Below are 15,971 nucleotides of genomic sequence, written 5' to 3'. Positions count from 1 at the left end.
TTTTGCGTGACAGCCCATTGATTTTGATTTTAGTCATTACAAAGGGCGGCAACGCCAAACTACTGCCATACTCCCCCTGGTCCTCACAGCCAAGCACTTTATACGATAACACAGTTGCATCTCAAAGCACAAGGGGGAAACATACAGCCCAAAACAAGCAAAAGTGATCGGGTTTGCTCACGAGCAAGAGCAAGATAAGAGCTCTGAGCTACCTAAGTAATGGCTTGCAGGAGAGCTTGAAAAATCGCAGAGCCCTTCCCGATTTCCTTTTTTGTCGAGTTCGTCATCATCTATCTGAGCCTGCTGGCGCACAACCACTCATCGGCACCTCTTGCTACTCTGACAACTAAGGAGTTCAGGTCCAAAACAAAGAGAAAAAAAAAAATAGAAAAGCGCAAAGCAAAATAATGGTTCGCAAAGTTTGAAGCCACCTTCTCCCATAACGCCACCCGGCTTTTGTTTACACCCGGTTCCTCCTCGCTCAGTCCCCCCAAATGGTGAATAATGCCTTGGTCCGGGAAATGTGAAATGAAGGGATATATCGACATTGCTGAAAAAAAGGGCAGGGTACATGGTATGATGGAAAAGGAATAAAAAGATTACAATTACAATGAGAGCCGAAAAGAAGACCCCAAAACAGCACACGATAAGAGAGGCCTTTTGTTCTCTACGTGCTCTATGGGATGTAAACGCCTATTTCTGAGCATCGACCAATAAACGATAACCGCCGCAGGATGCCTACTCCTTGAGGGCAGCCAAGTCCATCTCTTCTACAGATTGAGGCTGGGCAGAAATTTGTGCCTCAGGTTGCTGCTGCTGCTGTATTGCCTCGAGATGCTGCTGTTCTTGGTCTACCTCGCTGTGTTGCTGCTGGCCGGCTTCGGGAGTGTGTACATCCCTTGAATCCGAAAGATGTGGTCGAAGTGCGTTGAGTTCCTCCGCAAGCTGCTGCGGCATTGCTAGTCGCTGGCGCAGACCGTCGACCTCCTCAATAAGTTGCGCGACCTGGTTCTCGAGCTGTGCATTCTTGCCTTCCATCTGAGTAAATTTGTTCTCCAAAAAGATGACCTGAGCATCGGAGCCCGCTTTGGCAGCCTCGAGGACAACCATCCGATCCTGCACCTCCTTGAAGGCTGCTTCCCACTTGCTGTCGACCGACTGTATGTATGACCATATGGTGGTGTTATCGCCAGAACTGAAGAGGTTATTTGAGCCTTCACCACTACCGCTTGGCACATGGCTGGGGCCGCTTGACGCCCGCGAGTGGGCCCCCGGCTGGTGGTTGATTGGGCCACCGGCGGCAGCCGCAACTCCAGCTGGTTATTGATCAGGTTAGCACAGATAACATTTGACGTGACTTGAAGGGTGTCGGCTGGAATTGACGGTACCTTGACTGGAGTCTGCTTGCCGTCGGTTATAGGCTTGCTGTGCCACATGTGTGGTCAAACTCGGGGAACGTTGGCTATTCTGAGCCGGATCTTGGCTCAAATGCGCAGCGAGCGCACTGCCCGGGCTTAACGGTTTGGGGCTTTCGGTAATACCTTCTCGACTCCAATGTGAGCTTCTTGTGCTTGTTCAAGTGCATAGGGGCATAAAACGTGCAGAGATGAGCTATGCATGCTTCTGGAAATCCCATATTGGTCTTGGACCTGTCCAACGCTGCGCTGGCAGCCAGACCGGATTCAAGCAGTGCCTCCAGGACAACCTCACTATCAAAGGGGGGTACCAACCTCCAGCAGTGCCCTGTCTCGCTAGGGGACGACCCTGATGGCCAAAATTATCTGATGTGTGGCCCGCAGCTCCGTGCGCGGGTTTGATGGCGGCTGTCATACTGAGCCGCCTGCGGTCCTCTTCCGTCATTGCTGTATCGTTCGCCTCGTACATGACGCCCGACATCATACTCTCATCACCTTCATGCACCGCCGATTCATCGACTCCGTCGCCGGCGCCAAAACTGCCCATGCTGGCCCTACGGCTAGCGCAGCCCCCGACTCCCTTCGCATGGCGTGCTAAAGCATCACCCCGCGCAAAACTTCGATCACAGTTCGGACATACGTGTGGCTTTTCTCCAGTATGAAGTTTGCTGTGTCGTTTTAAATCGTGCAGGCGACGGAAGCGCATCTGGCATGTATTGCACATGTATGGCTTCTCTTGGCTATGAGTGAGCAGGTGGCTCTTTAGGTTATGATGTCTCGTGAATTCAGTGTTGCAATAGGGACACTTGTGCTTCTTGGAGGACGGCGACCTCGGGGCAATGTCCGCATGTTGTGTTGTGTTCATTGGAAGACTCATACCGCGCGGAGGTGGCGCCGGAGCGGCCATGGCAGCGCTTGGAGATTGGATGCCTGGGTATGAGTATGCTGTATGTTTCTCCGGGGCTTGCTCATCTGATTGTGCAACAAAGCCACCGGCCTGCTGGTCGTTGCGTTGGTCGACATCCATGGGTGCGGGACTGTCGACTACAAGGTGCGCACCGCCCTCGTTTGGATTGTGATTTGCGCTCTGAGGTTGAGGGTTCGTATCGACCGGTACGTCAGGTTTGTGTGGGCTCAAGGCGGGGATGGTGACCTGATGGCTAGTATCAGCCGGCTCGTCCTGACCAGCTGTCGCAGCTGGTGCCTCCGGGGCGTCTTGTGCTCGACTCATCTCCATCGTGGCGGATCTCAGGGTGTCCAAAACGCGCCGGCTGGGGTTGTCGCTGACAGCGTCGGCGTGTCTAGCCTCCTCTTCCCTGCGCAACCTCTCTTCTTCCACAGCGAGGGCACCCGTCAAAGGCGCTGGCGAGTGTCTAGCTGCGAAGCCGAGTCGCTGTATTTTGGAAGGCGAGAGATCGGAATTGGGAAACGTTGCAGCTACTGAGGCTGGTGAGGTGGGGGTTGCCTCTCGGGCCCTCTTGAGCGAGCCAGACCTCCCGGACTCCGAAGCAAATAGCTCTGCAGCGTTGATGGCGGCGGCGGCGGCGGCCTGGGTCGCAGGAGGAGTCGCAAAGGCAGCCTCGGTTGCGACGGGGCCTTTGTCGGATGCCATGGGCGGCAGGGCCGTGGCGCGCGCGACCGAGCCCAACAAGGTCGATTTTTATTTTTTGTTGTAATTCTCTGTTGTTCAATCAATCAATCGCCAATCAGGGTCTTATGCCCCGAGCTTGTCGCATCGTTTGGCGACGGGACGGACTAGGACTAGGACTGGGACTGGGACTTTTCGAGGTGTGGCTGGAGTCGTGGCGAGAGCTTGTCGCGAAAAAGAACGGATCCAGCGTGTTATGCCTCTGGCCCAGAAAAAATATGAAAAAAGGCCGGGCGAGGGTACAAGGGTTGAGGAAAAGAAAGATAAAAACAAAAAAAAAAGAACCCAAAAACCCAAATTGAAGCGTCTGTGCGAATTGCGCCAAAAATCACTCCAATGACAGAAAAAGTATGTAGCCGCTCTAAGGTCGAGGTCGGGATACGATTTGTTGGGTGTGCAAAGGATTTGGGTGTGACAGTCTCTCGTTTCGCCCACTTCGATAAAAGTGGTGATGGCAAAGGAGGCTGATGGATTGAATTATGAGGGAAGCATGAAGAAGCGGGACGACCAGACGGCGGTGCTTCCTGGGTACAACTTACCTCGTCCAACTCGCCTGTCATTGACTGTTTTTGTGGTCCCTTTGCGGTGATGCTGCGGATTGTGGAGCAACCAGGCGTCGATCCACCCCAACTTGAATGCCTTTGATTGGTCAAACCCCGTCACAACGCAATGTTTGACGTCTGGTACTTGCTGGTTAGCAGGTGCCTGCCTACCTTGCGGTACCACATAATTGCTACATACCCGGTTCGGCTTTCCAGCCTGTCAATTCAGCTCGTTGCTGGGTACCTGCCACCAACTTACTACCTTAATGGAACCTACATTACAGTACTGTTGTCCATCATGATCATAGGTAGGTAGGTAGGTATCTATGTACCGTATTGTGGTGGGCATGACGGCACAGAAGTGCACTGGTGTCAGTCGGCATCACTGTACGGCTTCTTTTCTTACTCCCAACAGTAGGCCTTTGATTTCATCATCTTTCCCACCAGAAGAGCACTGTCGACTACCTAGGTATCCTTACCATGTATGTACTGTATTTCGCTGCGAGCTCGTCAAAAGCTGCAGGTAGATCTCGTGACATATCAGCTGTACTGTGATAGTGCTCGATAATCATTTTGCCCTAGACAATTAGACCCAGGGCTAGTGTCTTTGTCATCCACCCAATCTTCAAAGCCGAGAGAGAAAATAGCCACTTCTTACCTGCATAGATAGGTACCTTACCTATTGTTATGTGGGTGTCACAACATCACAATAGATGCGTAATCTTGCCTGGCCGTGGAGAGAAGAGAATCGCCCCCGTATCTCGTATCATCGTAGCCTTGCTGTTTCCTGGGAAATTACCTTGCTGTGCCGCTCTCTATTGAAGCCATTCGACCTTGTTTCCGGTGGCTGAGCAGTCTCGATTGGCATTGTTTCTCGGTGCTGCTTATTAAGATGTTCTTAGTTTTCCGCCCCGATTAGGACATTTTCTTACGGCGAGCCAAGGCTTTTGCTGTGTCCCTTTGAAAGCCTTGTGGCTGACAGGGGCTGACGCGACGAATTATTGGCCATTGAACCTATGGAGCTTCCACCTCGCGCTTTTGTGATCCAAACGTCGTGCCCACGCAGGCCTTCGATTCCATTTCCATGGCGTCATGTACTTGTTTGCGGCCTTTGTCATGTTCTAGACTGACATTCCATGATCATTCCCTCCCAAACAAAAGCATTTAATAGCATCAAGTGGAATTTCTGACGGCATGCCAGGCGTCAGTCATATCCAGGGTGATCCATGACAACACGACCAACAGCATTTTTAGAAATGGCAGTTCCGGCCGGATAAATAAACACTTAGGAGCATTTTGACTTTTTTTTTTTTTTTTTTTTTTTTTTTTTTGGAATGCGACTAGTGAGATTCTCTTCAACAACCTAAATATTCTGTGATTAATCGCGGATTGAATAAAGACCGACCTTATGATGGTTTGCGCATCTTGTTTGTTGGTCTTGGGAAAATAATTACTGAGTGAGGTACTGGCCGAACCGGGCTTGGTGGCAAACGGGAAACAATTTAAGTGACACAGGCGCGCGCGACTTACGTACGTCAATTTGCAATTCTCTCCGACTCCATAGGGGCAAACAGGCATAGGTACACGTCTTCGACCTCCACCACTCCTTGTAAATCGAAGACCCCGATTCCCTCTTGGGACTAGACTAAAAGAGAGGCTATATCTGAGATCGATCTGAGCGATTTTTCTGAAATGTCCCTCAACGTATCTTGATCAAATACACACCGCTATTCGCTCCCACATAGCGACTTAACCAAGCTGCTGTTCGAGGACATATGGGGCCATTTGATCATATATTCTTCAATCATTTGACGGCCATACCGTACAAAGATCGGGTAGGGTTAAAAAAGAAAAGAAAGAGAAAAAAAAAAGGAAAAGAGAAAAGAAAAAGCAAAAAGACAAAGAACAGATAGATGCATCTGGGCCCAGCTAGTCTCCACGTGAAAAGGAATACTATCACTGATATTTCACACGGCACGGCACAGAGCATGATTGGTTTAGGTAGTCAAGTTCTTTCCACAAACCCGTCTCCAGTATAAACCTAACGTACTTACCTGGGCATGGCGGGAACAATAGAGTATATAGTATGGAAACGGAAACGGCGCACAAATGACAGTGACCGTACTTGGTATAAACAGATAAATGAATGGATGAGCGCGACTGAGTTCATCCGCAACGTATCAAACGCATAATAAATAGGTAAGCCCAAGACAAGGCCTCCCAAATCATGGCGTTCAGGAGGTGGTTCGCTGGCTGAGGGGCGCCGAGAACAAAGCCGGCACATGAAGACGACGAGTTTCCCCTCCCTCGGATCCATCGAAAAACAGGGGTTAGCCAAGTAAGTGCCTGCTAGCTACATATCTCCTCATTCTACAGCCTTAGCTCCCACAAGCGACGATGTTGTGAAAGGAGTGGAAGCTAACCTGGAGCGTACCCGCTCACTATAGCGCAAAACCTGAAAACAGCGAAACCTATCACAAAAGATCACAAGAAACAAATGATCTTTGAGCGAAAGGGAGCGGCCCCAAGGCTAGCTCGGGTACCTACCTACCTCACCTATTTCCCTAGACTAGAATTAGTCTGGCTGGGCAAGCTTTTCGACTTCTTGGCGACACATTGACAGGCAAGACAGGAAACTACCCGGTACAGCATGAATAGGTGTGTAAACAGACAAACAGACTGACCGAACCCCAGGTACGATAAAATGTGCATCCTTTTGTTTATCGCCGTTGCTAATACAAGTCCTTGTTGAACAAATGACTTCGCAAATTACGGTGGTCAACATGGCCACCCACTTTCCGGGGGTGCTTTCGTGGCATCCCGGGCGCTATTTTAATTAATCAACCGCTCAACCAGACAAAGTGGTGTCAGGAGAAGCGCGGCAGGCATGTACTATGTACACTCTCTGACCTCAACTGGAGTTTTCCCCCTCTCTTTAATGGGTTTTTTTTTTTTTTTTTTTTTCTTGTTCTCACTCACTCCCTCGCCATTCTTTCGCCCCTGACTTGAACAATGAACGCCTCCGAGTCCACAACAAATCCAACTGTTCACAGGATTGTGGCCCGTCCACTTTTTTTGCTGGCTTCGCGATGCACCAAACGACGCACTTTGACGCATTTTTAAGTTCATTTGCATCAACATAGTATAGTTTATGACATGGCCAAGGAACAAATCAGGGTCTGGAACTCAACCAGATTTTGCATCTGGCAAATTCAAGAGGTCAGAGTGGATACTGTGGATATCACAGCCACTTTGCCATATGCCGGGATGTAGGTTTTCAGAAGTGGAAGGCACGAAAATCCCTGGTTGTTCTGGCCAAATTCAGGGCGGGCCCGATTTTCAATTCCGGCAGGCCTCTTGGTTCCTGCAGTGTGCAGCAGTAACCGCCCGCCCCGTTCCTGCCAAGTCCATACGCTAAGACTTGGTCTAATCTCGTTTCGACCCTCTCTTATGTTTGGCCAATGCTACCCCCCCCGAATCGCCGCGCTCATTTTCCTGCCCACTTCACCCTTAACAGACATAAACCCCCCGAAATGTCGTCGCTACCTTCGTTTTGATTTTCCTTCCGCCCACCGCTCCTCCGCGTTGATTCCTACATCCAACAGGGAGATTGATCTTCCTATCACACTCTTTTTGGGACCGCGACGATTTGAAGCCTACGGGACAGAAACAAACACTCTTTTGGTGAAGTAGCAAAGAAACAAGAAAAAGTTTTTACCTATCCACCTAGGTACCTTGCTCTTACTACCTGTTAGCTCCTAACAGCTACTAAGAGCATATATTTCCCGGCCAAACGCGCCCCCAACCCCTTCGACTGTGCAAATCAGTTCTTATTTGAACTCGATCTATTTTCACGATGAAGGGACTGGCTCATTTCACCCTGGCGGTCACGCTCATCGCGGGCGCCGCTGAGGCTCAGCATGTCAACCACCACCGTCACCTGCACGTCAAGAGGAACGCTTTCGCTAAGCGCTCCCCCGAGGTGGTCGTCAAGTATGAGCAGGGCCCGACCGAGACCACCTATGTTCTTGATGGCAAGGCCATGAGCGCCGATGAGGCCAAGGCCGGAATCGCCGATGGCCGTTACCTTGTGGTCGGCGAGTCCCAGCCGACTTTCACGACGCCGCAGTCGACCCCCACGCCGAAGACGACCACTCAAGCTGCCATATTCGTTGAGCAGAAGACGACCTCCTCGTCGTCATCTGAGACGCCCAAGGCTACCTCGGCTGCCCCTTCGAGCTCGAACAACGACTCCACCTCCACGGGTCTGGATGCTGAGTTTCCTAACGGCACGATCCCTTGCTCATCGCTGCCTACCCAGTATGGCCCAAGGCCTCTTAGCTGGCTTGGAATCGACGGCTGGGCCAGCATCATGCAGCCTGGTGATAAGAAGTGGACTCCCGGCACACTTATCGCCACTCTCAACCAGGCCGTTTCGGGAGGCTGCATGAAGAACTCCTTTTGCTCGTATGCATGCCCCAACGGCTACCAGAAGACCCAGTGGCCCGAGACGTCGCAGGGTGCTACGGGACAGTCTATCGGCGGTCTTTGGTGCAACGCCGACGGCTACCTCGAGCTCACCAGGCCCGAGGTCAAGACCTTGTGCACACCCGGCGCGGGCGGTGTCTTTGTCCAGAACAACCTTTCCGGTAAAGCCGTCATCTGTCAAACCGACTATCCCGGCAACGAAAAGATGTCGATTTCTCTCGAGACCTCGCCCGGCCAGAAGTATACTCTCACAAACCCTGACGCCAAGAAGTCGTACTACTGGAAGGGATCTCCCACTAGCGCCCAGTACTATGTCAACCCACTCAACGTCGCGGTTGAGGATGCCTGTGTCTGGAACAGCCCCACTAACCCTGACTCCGCTGGCAACTGGGCCCCCGTCAACCTGGGCGTTGGCAAAGATGTTCACGGCATTACGTATCTTTCCATATTCAAGAACTCGCCTACCAGCAACGCGGAACTCGATTACGATATTGAAATCACTGGTGATATTACTGCTTCTTGCGCCCTTAAGGGCGGAAAATACACTGGCGGTGGCACCGGTTGCACTGTAAGTATTTTATATTGCGGGTTGTTAACACTGAATGAGCGGATATGCTAACGTAAATGACCTGCAACAGACTGCCATCAGCAAGAGCGGTGGCCAGGCGACCATCGTTTTGAGCAAGAGCAGCTAAATGTCCCAGTGAGGTGTTTCTTTTGTTGTTGGATTCGTAGGTGTCTCCTTTAAAACGTCAATGTATCTGGGGTGGCACCGTCTGCTTTGGTCGATCTTTCGTTCTCGCAAAAGCGCGTATAGTGACTATGACCTCGCATTAAGCGCGCAATCGGGGAGGCTTTAGCCTTTTGTTTAATGTTTCATTATTATTTATCTGAGCATGTTTGATACCTTGCATTGGTGATGACATTGGTTTCGGTCACTGAAAGTTGCGGTCCGGTGTTCATTTACACAAGATAGTTTCTGTTGCTGGAGGTCGCAAAATGACCGAACAGAATGGGTTGTTTTGTTTGATCTGGACCTGACGGTATTTTTTTTTATATCGTAAACAGTTGAGTTGTGTCATCTATTATAACCGCATTTGAGTTTGTTTCATTTACCGCCATGGAAAATATCATGTCGATCGTGAGCAGGTCCCAATAATACGTACCTTAGTAGGTAGATACGTACCTCCCTACCTAGTTTCTCCTACAGGCATGCAAGGTAGCTTGCCGTAGAAATAAGACAAGGTAGGTACATGTGTTGGTAGAAGTAGGGCAGATCAGTGTCTCTATTCGGTTTTTGTATATATAGGCCGACCATTGAGCACTAGAAAAATAATAGATAAATGCAACAGGAAACTGCCTTCACTATGTACTTTGACATTACCAGATGCATTCCATTGTATAAACAGCATTGAATGCTTTGACAACTGTATGTTTGGTGGTGACTGAATCAGACGATGCACAGTTTGACGCACTGTCCGGCTGTGTCTCATGCTACAAGAGCTTGAGTTACTCACTGCGGACACGTACGCGTCCTATCGCCCGGACCCATCCAACAGCTGTCTGCGACTCTGCATTACATGCCTACTGGTCGAACTAGCGTACCTACCTAGCTAGGTACCCCGTTCCAGGTCTGAGACGATCTATAGGAGCTTCTTCACACGTTGACGTCTGCCACGGATTCCGGTTAGAGTACGAAGGAAGGAGTTAGTTTGTTCCTGGACTACTCGGCGCCATCGATCTGGACAGACTTTAACTTGAAAAAAAAACAAACTTCATTTTCTTGACTTGTATTGCTACATCATCACCGTGTACTTTTCTTTTTTTTTTCTTTCTTTTTTCCGTCTTTTTCGATTACCTAGCGACCAACCCAGCAGATATTCCATTCGTGCTTGCTGCGCGCACCTTGGCATTCGCGTCTCACTTCAGTGCCCTTTTGCTGTCTTTGAATTCTTGATGATCTACTTCATCCCCAATCAGCCGCAACCATGAGGTTAGGGGCAGCTTTGCAGGCTGCTGCATTGCTCACAGCGTCACTTTGGTCACATCCTCTGCTGGCAGCTAGCGATGATCCGACATTCAAGGCGACGAAGCTCGACCACTACCCGTTTAACCTCAACTATTTCGAAGATTCGGACATTGTGCTCTACCAAGATGAGGTCAGGGGCACCATCCATCGCAGCGAGGACGCCGGCGCTACATGGAAGCTGGTAAAAGACATAGAAGAAGGAAAAGCGTTTCAACTCGTCATGCACCCCTTCGATCGCAAGCGCGCATACGTCCTGACGTCTCCCGGCATACACCACTTTCGTACGCACGACCAGGGCAAGACATGGGAGTCCTTCCTTGCGGATACCGAGATGACCATGTTCCGCCTCGATATTCTCAGCTTCCACGCGACAGACCCGGACCGCATCATCTTCAATGGCATGGACTGCAAAGATGGCAAATTCTTCTGCGAGGAGGTCGCCATGTACACACTCGATGGCTTCAACACGGATGCCAAGTTCCTCCGCGGCTCGACATCTGGCTGCTCGTGGGCCAAATCCTCTAAGATCTTCACCACTGGACAAGATGACCTTGACAAGAACCGCATTTTGTGTGTCGTGCGAGACCATTTTTCGCCACTGAAGCAGGATCAACGTCTCCTGATATCCGACAACCACTTCTCCGCCAAGGACGCTGACGGAGTGATACAGGAGTTTGAGCCCAACCTAGACATGACGAGACCAATTCAGGGCGTGGTAAACGTTGCAGTTGTTAAAAAGTATCTTCTCGTTGCCGCCAGCTCCATAAATACGGACGAGATGTCGCTGTTCGTTTCTGACGACACACTCAAGTGGCACCGCGCCATGTTCCCAACCGACCACAAGATCAACCAGGAGTCTTACACCGTGCTGGAAAGCACCGAATATAGCATACAGGTCGATGTCATGACTACGCACCCATCAAACCCAATGGGAGTAATGTATACGAGCAATTCGAACGGAACATTCTTCACGCGCAATATCGAGCACACGAATCGAAACCACCGCGGCCATGTCGACTTTGAAAAGATCACAGGTGTGCAGGGGATCTTCATGGTGAACAAGGTTGATAACGCGGACGAGATTGAGAAGGATCGCCGTGGAAAGAAGAAGATCATCAGCGAGATCACCTTCGACGATGGCAGGACATTCGAGCCCATCCACGCGGATAAGGAGCGTCTACATCTGCACTCGGTGACGGAGCTCAACAATGCGGGCAGAGTCTTCTCCAGCCCGGCACCGGGCTTGGTCATGGGCAACGGAAATACTGGCAGCCATCTTGATTCGTGGAGTGATGCAAGCCTCTACATCTCAGACGATGCTGGTCTGACCTGGATCAAAGGTCCCAAGGGGCCGCACAAGTACGAATTCGGAGATCAAGGCTCTGTGTTATTGGCCGTAAAGCAGGCGGATGAGATCAACGAAGTGACGTACTCGCTGAATCACGGAAAGGATTGGAAGACGGCTAAGCTACCTGACGACCTCAAGATCAAGCCCATTATCCTGACCACTACACAGGATTCGACCAGTCTCAAATTCATCCTCATCGGCGAGGGCGAGAGCAGAGATGAGTTCCATATTGTCGCTATTGACTTCAGTAGCATGCACGAGGCGACCTGCAAGGATAGCGACATGGAAGATTGGTATGCTCGAGTGGACGACAAGGGTGAGGGCAGATGCCTGATGGGTCACACCCAGAAATACCGCCGACGGAAGAAGGATGCAGACTGTTTCGTCAAGCAGGAGTTCAAGGACCCTGTCCCAGAGACAAAAGCGTGTGAATGTTCAGACCAGGACTTTGAGTGCGATTACAATTTCAAGCGTGACGGGAAAGAGTGTGTCCTTGTTGGGACTCTCATTGCTCCAGATGGTGCTTGCAAAAACGCAGGGCCCGATGATACGTTCAAGGGCTCTTCCGGATGGAGGCTCATACCCGGCAACACGTGCAAGAGGGGAAGTGGTGCGCAGAAGGACGATCTGGTGGACCGGAAGTGCAAGGAAACCTCGGAGCCGACACCGTCGCAACCAAGTGGCGATATTAGCGCAAAACCGAATGATTTTGGGGGCGATTTCCTTGACTTTGAGAAACACTACCTTGAAAAGGGCGCCGAAAGCATGGACGAAAACGAGGTCATCATTACACGTCCAATCAATGCAGCCAAGGCCGGACAGATCTTCTTGACGAAGGACCATGGCAAGACATGGGAGATACCCGAAGCGCTAAGGGACAAGAATATCTGGGGCATCGTGACTCACCAGTACTTCAAGGAGATGGCCTTCTTTGTTCAAGACTCGGGCAAGGTCATATACACTGTTGATCACGGCGAGCACTTCCACGATTTCAAGGCACCTGGAAACGGAATAGACCCTGACACCAAGCCATTGATCTTTCACCCGGACCACAAGGATTGGATGATATGGATCGGCAAGAAGTGCGAAGAAAACACTTGTTACCGTGAAGCTTCGTTTTCGCAAGATCGTGGTGATAACTGGAGATCGATTGCGCGGTACGTTTACAAGTGTGAGTTTACCGGCTCAAGCTCGTACAAATTTCGCTCGCAGGATCAAATCATCTGCTCGATACAATCTCGTGAAGGAAACGAACAGAATATACCTTTCGACCTCGTCTCGAGCAATGACCTTTTCAAGACGTCGGAGGTGCGACAAAAGAACATCAAAGACTTTGCAACAATGGCAGAATTCATCGTCGTTGCCGCCGAGGACTCGGAGCGTAAGAGTCTGAAAGCATTCGCCAGCCTCGATGGCGACACCTATGCGGCCACGCGGTTCCCGTCCAATCTAGACGTCAAGGAAGAACGTGCCTTTACAGTCTTGGACAGCTCAACGCATGCCGTCAAACTCTTTGTGCCGTCTCCGGCCCAGAAAGATCGTTGCATTGGTTCCATAGCCAAGAGCAATTCGAACGGCACTGACTATGTTGTCAGCATCACCGGCGTCAATTGCGACGAGAACTACTTTGTCGATTTTGAGAAGATGCTTACGCTCGAGGGTGTCATTCTCGCCAACATTGTGGCCAACCGGGAAAACACCAACGAACCCAAGAAGAGGCGCACGCTGATCAGCCATAGCGACGGTGCCACCTGGAGCTACCTACCCCCGCCACGCGTGGATGCTGAGGGCAAAAACTACCCTTGCACGAGTTCTGACAATGGAGATGAGAACTGCGCACTGCACATCCATGGGTACACGGAGCGAAAGGATCATGGCAAAACGTACTCGTCTGCAGGTGCTGTCGGGCTGATGTTCGGTGTTGGCAATGTTGGCAGCATCCTGGGCGATATCAAGGATGCCGACACCTTCCTCACCAGAGATGCGGGTATCTCGTGGAAGAGCGTCAAGAAGGGTGAATGGCGGTGGGCATATGGCGACCAAGGATCCATACTAATGCTGGTCCCTCGCGCCAAGACCAAGATGGTTTCATACACAACCGACGAGGGCGAGACATGGAATGATTACGACTTTACCAACGAGCCAGTGGATGTCCTCGACATGACCACGGTCAGCTCAGGAGGCTCGAGGAATTTCCTTCTGTGGTGCCGCAAGTCTGACAGAACTCTGTTCACTGTGAATATCGACCTCACCGGCTTGGCCAACACGGCATGCAAGCAAGTGGATGACAATGAGAGTGAAAGCGACTACTATACCTGGTCACCATCTCACCCGCTGCGACCAGACGACTGCTTGTTCGGCCACAAGTCGTATTATCTGCGCAAGAAGACGGATCGGAAATGTTACAACAAACACAAGATCACCCCAGTTTTCAAGATGGAGGTCTGTGAATGTACACGGGAGGACTTTGAATGGTGAGTTTCTTCCCCTCTCCCCCTTTCAGTTGCAGCACGATGCCTGCAGAGTGAACAAGAGTAAGCCGCTGACGTAGCCTGCAAAATTCTAGTGACTACAACTACGAACTCGAGGGTGTTGGGCGTAACTGCGTGCTTGCCAAAGGTGCACAGCCCATGTCGCGCGAAGAATGGTGTTCAGCACACCCTCAGGAGTCGACGTGGTATGAGCCTTCGGGCTTCAGGAGGATTCCCATCAGCACATGCAAGGAAGGAAGGGTATTCGACAACTACACGGCGCCGTGGCCCTGCCCTGGCCATGAAGAGGAGTACGAGCGGCAACATGGCGGGCCGGGAGGCTTTACGATTTTCCTCATTGTCATTCTCTGCGTGGGTGCTGCTGGCGCCGTAGGTGTATGGGTGTACCGACGATGGGAGAGTGGCGGCTTCGGGCAGATCCGACTGGGCGAGCAATCATCGGGCATGTCCTTCCTGGACCCAGACAGCCCCTGGGTGCGATATCCGGTCGTGGCAGTCTCGGCAACGGTCGCTCTCATTGGGGCTCTGCCGCTGCTGGTGGGTGCTCTGTGGCGAACGACCAAGACGACGTTCGAGCGCTGGGGCATCTTTGGCGGCGTCGGCCGGGGCACGTACGGGTCGCTTGGCTTGGGCGGTGGTAGCGGCGCCAGGCGGTTTACGACCAGGGATAGCTTCGCGAGGGGTAGAAGTGATTACGCTGGTATTGATGAGGACGAGGGAGAGCTGCTCGGTGATGACAGCGATGAGGAAGTTTGACTTCCACGTGGGTATGTCCTGACCTGATATTACTAGGCTGGAGGGGGATAAAGCGATTTGCGGGAAGGACGGTATGTATAAAAAGATTAAGTGTTGTCATATAGGGTATAGAGAGGGAGAGCAAACGGAGATGGTCTATGTTTTTTTTGCATTATCTGGTGCTTTCGTATACACAAGGGAGGTCTGAAGGGTGAACAAATCAGGTTCCAATAAATAGTTGTCTTGGATTAAAATAGGTCTTTCTAGACCAGGTGGTGGTGGTAGTGGTAGTAGTAGTAGCAGCAGCAGTAGTATCCAATGCCTACCAAACCCAGGTAGACAACAGGTTGGCTAGGCAGTGAGGACATCACTCCGGATGACCTGGTGCATGTAAACCTCCTCATTCCCCTCAACCTTACACACTTGGAGCTACCATGTTGGACCGGTGTTTATCCAAGTTTTATTTTTTCTTCCTTTTTTTTTTCTTTTTTTTTTGGTACACTTGAGCCGGATATAGACCTGGTCCCGAAACTGGACTTGAATCTCGAGTACCTGCTGGCTAACAAGCGCACTTGGAGTGGACAGGGCATCCACGACTCTTTTTTTTTCTTCTTTTTCTTTATTTATTTTTTGCTTTTCCACTCCGCTCACACAGCTGTAGCCGGAAGTTTCGGCATTATTTTCTCCATCTCTCTTTTTCGAATTCAACTCGCCTCTTGTGATCAATGGGGCTAACTGGGATTGGTGAGGGTTTATTGTCTGTCAGATTTTTCTCACGGATTTGGGGAAAACTTGGAACCTTGTGCACTGCGCACGGTCTACAAAATACATACTACATACATATTTTGTTCCCACCTCCCTCCCCTTCCACAACGCTCAGGCCGCGACTTGGCGAATTGCACAAATCGGCATTGCGGGGTTTGGGGGGAGGGGGTACGGTGTGATGATTTTTTGTGTGATGTTTTGGGGGAGTGGGGGCGGCGCCGGAGTTTGGAAAGAAAAGGTATAGCATGATTCTGCAAGTAGCAAGTACTTCGTAAACATTCGAAACTTTTTTTTTTTTTTTTTTTTTGCCGATTAGTCCGATAATCCAAACTGTAAACAGATACTATGCATATTGCATGATGTTTAAACGGTTCGGAAAATACAGGTTCGGAGAAATAGCCTGCGTGCGCATGCAAGTGAAGTTAAGCGGTACAAACAGCAATGCATTTAGCTTTGTCGATGGCAAAAACCTCCCAACGCACCGCTCGCTCTGACCTTTCGGTGGGTCT

The 15,971-nt window shown here is 50.8% G+C and overlaps 3 protein-coding genes across 3 annotated transcripts; 2 read left to right on the top strand and 1 right to left on the bottom strand.

Moving 5' to 3' along the window:
• Positions 1-46: 46 nt before the first annotated feature.
• Positions 47-3,471, bottom strand: PgNI_08841 (uncharacterized protein). The gene is made up of 2 exons (XM_031128831.1): positions 1,731-3,471; positions 47-1,316 (listed from the first exon to the last, which is right to left on the bottom strand). The coding sequence occupies exons 1-2, from the start codon at positions 3,025-3,027 to the stop codon at positions 739-741; spliced, it is 1,875 nt and encodes a 624-aa protein (XP_030978781.1). The 5' UTR covers positions 3,028-3,471; the 3' UTR covers positions 47-738.
• Positions 3,472-6,855: 3,384 nt separating this feature from the next.
• PgNI_08840 (uncharacterized protein) lies at positions 6,856-9,230 on the top strand. Its single transcript, XM_031128830.1, has 2 exons — positions 6,856-8,661; positions 8,732-9,230. The coding sequence occupies exons 1-2, from the start codon at positions 7,462-7,464 to the stop codon at positions 8,786-8,788; spliced, it is 1,257 nt and encodes a 418-aa protein (XP_030978782.1). The 5' UTR covers positions 6,856-7,461; the 3' UTR covers positions 8,789-9,230.
• A 603-nt stretch (positions 9,231-9,833) lies between these two features.
• PgNI_08839 (uncharacterized protein) lies at positions 9,834-15,187 on the top strand. Its single transcript, XM_031128829.1, has 2 exons — positions 9,834-13,944; positions 14,037-15,187. The coding sequence occupies exons 1-2, from the start codon at positions 10,082-10,084 to the stop codon at positions 14,716-14,718; spliced, it is 4,545 nt and encodes a 1,514-aa protein (XP_030979069.1). The 5' UTR covers positions 9,834-10,081; the 3' UTR covers positions 14,719-15,187.
• Positions 15,188-15,971: the final 784 nt, after the last annotated feature.

This window comes from Pyricularia grisea (assembly GCF_004355905.1).
Source record: "Pyricularia grisea strain NI907 chromosome V map unlocalized Pyricularia_grisea_NI907_Scaffold_6, whole genome shotgun sequence".
NCBI lineage: Eukaryota > Fungi > Ascomycota > Sordariomycetes > Magnaporthales > Pyriculariaceae > Pyricularia > Pyricularia grisea.
The sequence above is the reverse complement of the archived record's forward strand: the minus strand, read 5'-3'. Positions and strand labels throughout refer to the sequence as shown.

What these genes read in the sequence shown, in the direction of transcription:
- PgNI_08841 (XM_031128831.1), bottom strand. Translation starts at nt 3,027, where the DNA reads ATGGCATCCGACAAAGGCCCCGTCGCAACCGAGGCTGCCTTTGCGACT. An exon ending in GAGACAGGGCACTGCTGGAG is followed by an intron (nt 1,317 to 1,730) that starts GTTGGTACCCCC and finishes ATCAATAACCAG; the next exon opens with CTGGAGTTGCGGCTGCCGCC.
- PgNI_08840 (XM_031128830.1), top strand. Translation starts at nt 7,462, where the DNA reads ATGAAGGGACTGGCTCATTTCACCCTGGCGGTCACGCTCATCGCGGGC. An exon ending in GCGGTGGCACCGGTTGCACT is followed by an intron (nt 8,662 to 8,731) that starts GTAAGTATTTTA and finishes GACCTGCAACAG; the next exon opens with ACTGCCATCAGCAAGAGCGG.
- PgNI_08839 (XM_031128829.1), top strand. Translation starts at nt 10,082, where the DNA reads ATGAGGTTAGGGGCAGCTTTGCAGGCTGCTGCATTGCTCACAGCGTCA. An exon ending in ACACGGGAGGACTTTGAATG is followed by an intron (nt 13,945 to 14,036) that starts GTGAGTTTCTTC and finishes GCAAAATTCTAG; the next exon opens with TGACTACAACTACGAACTCG.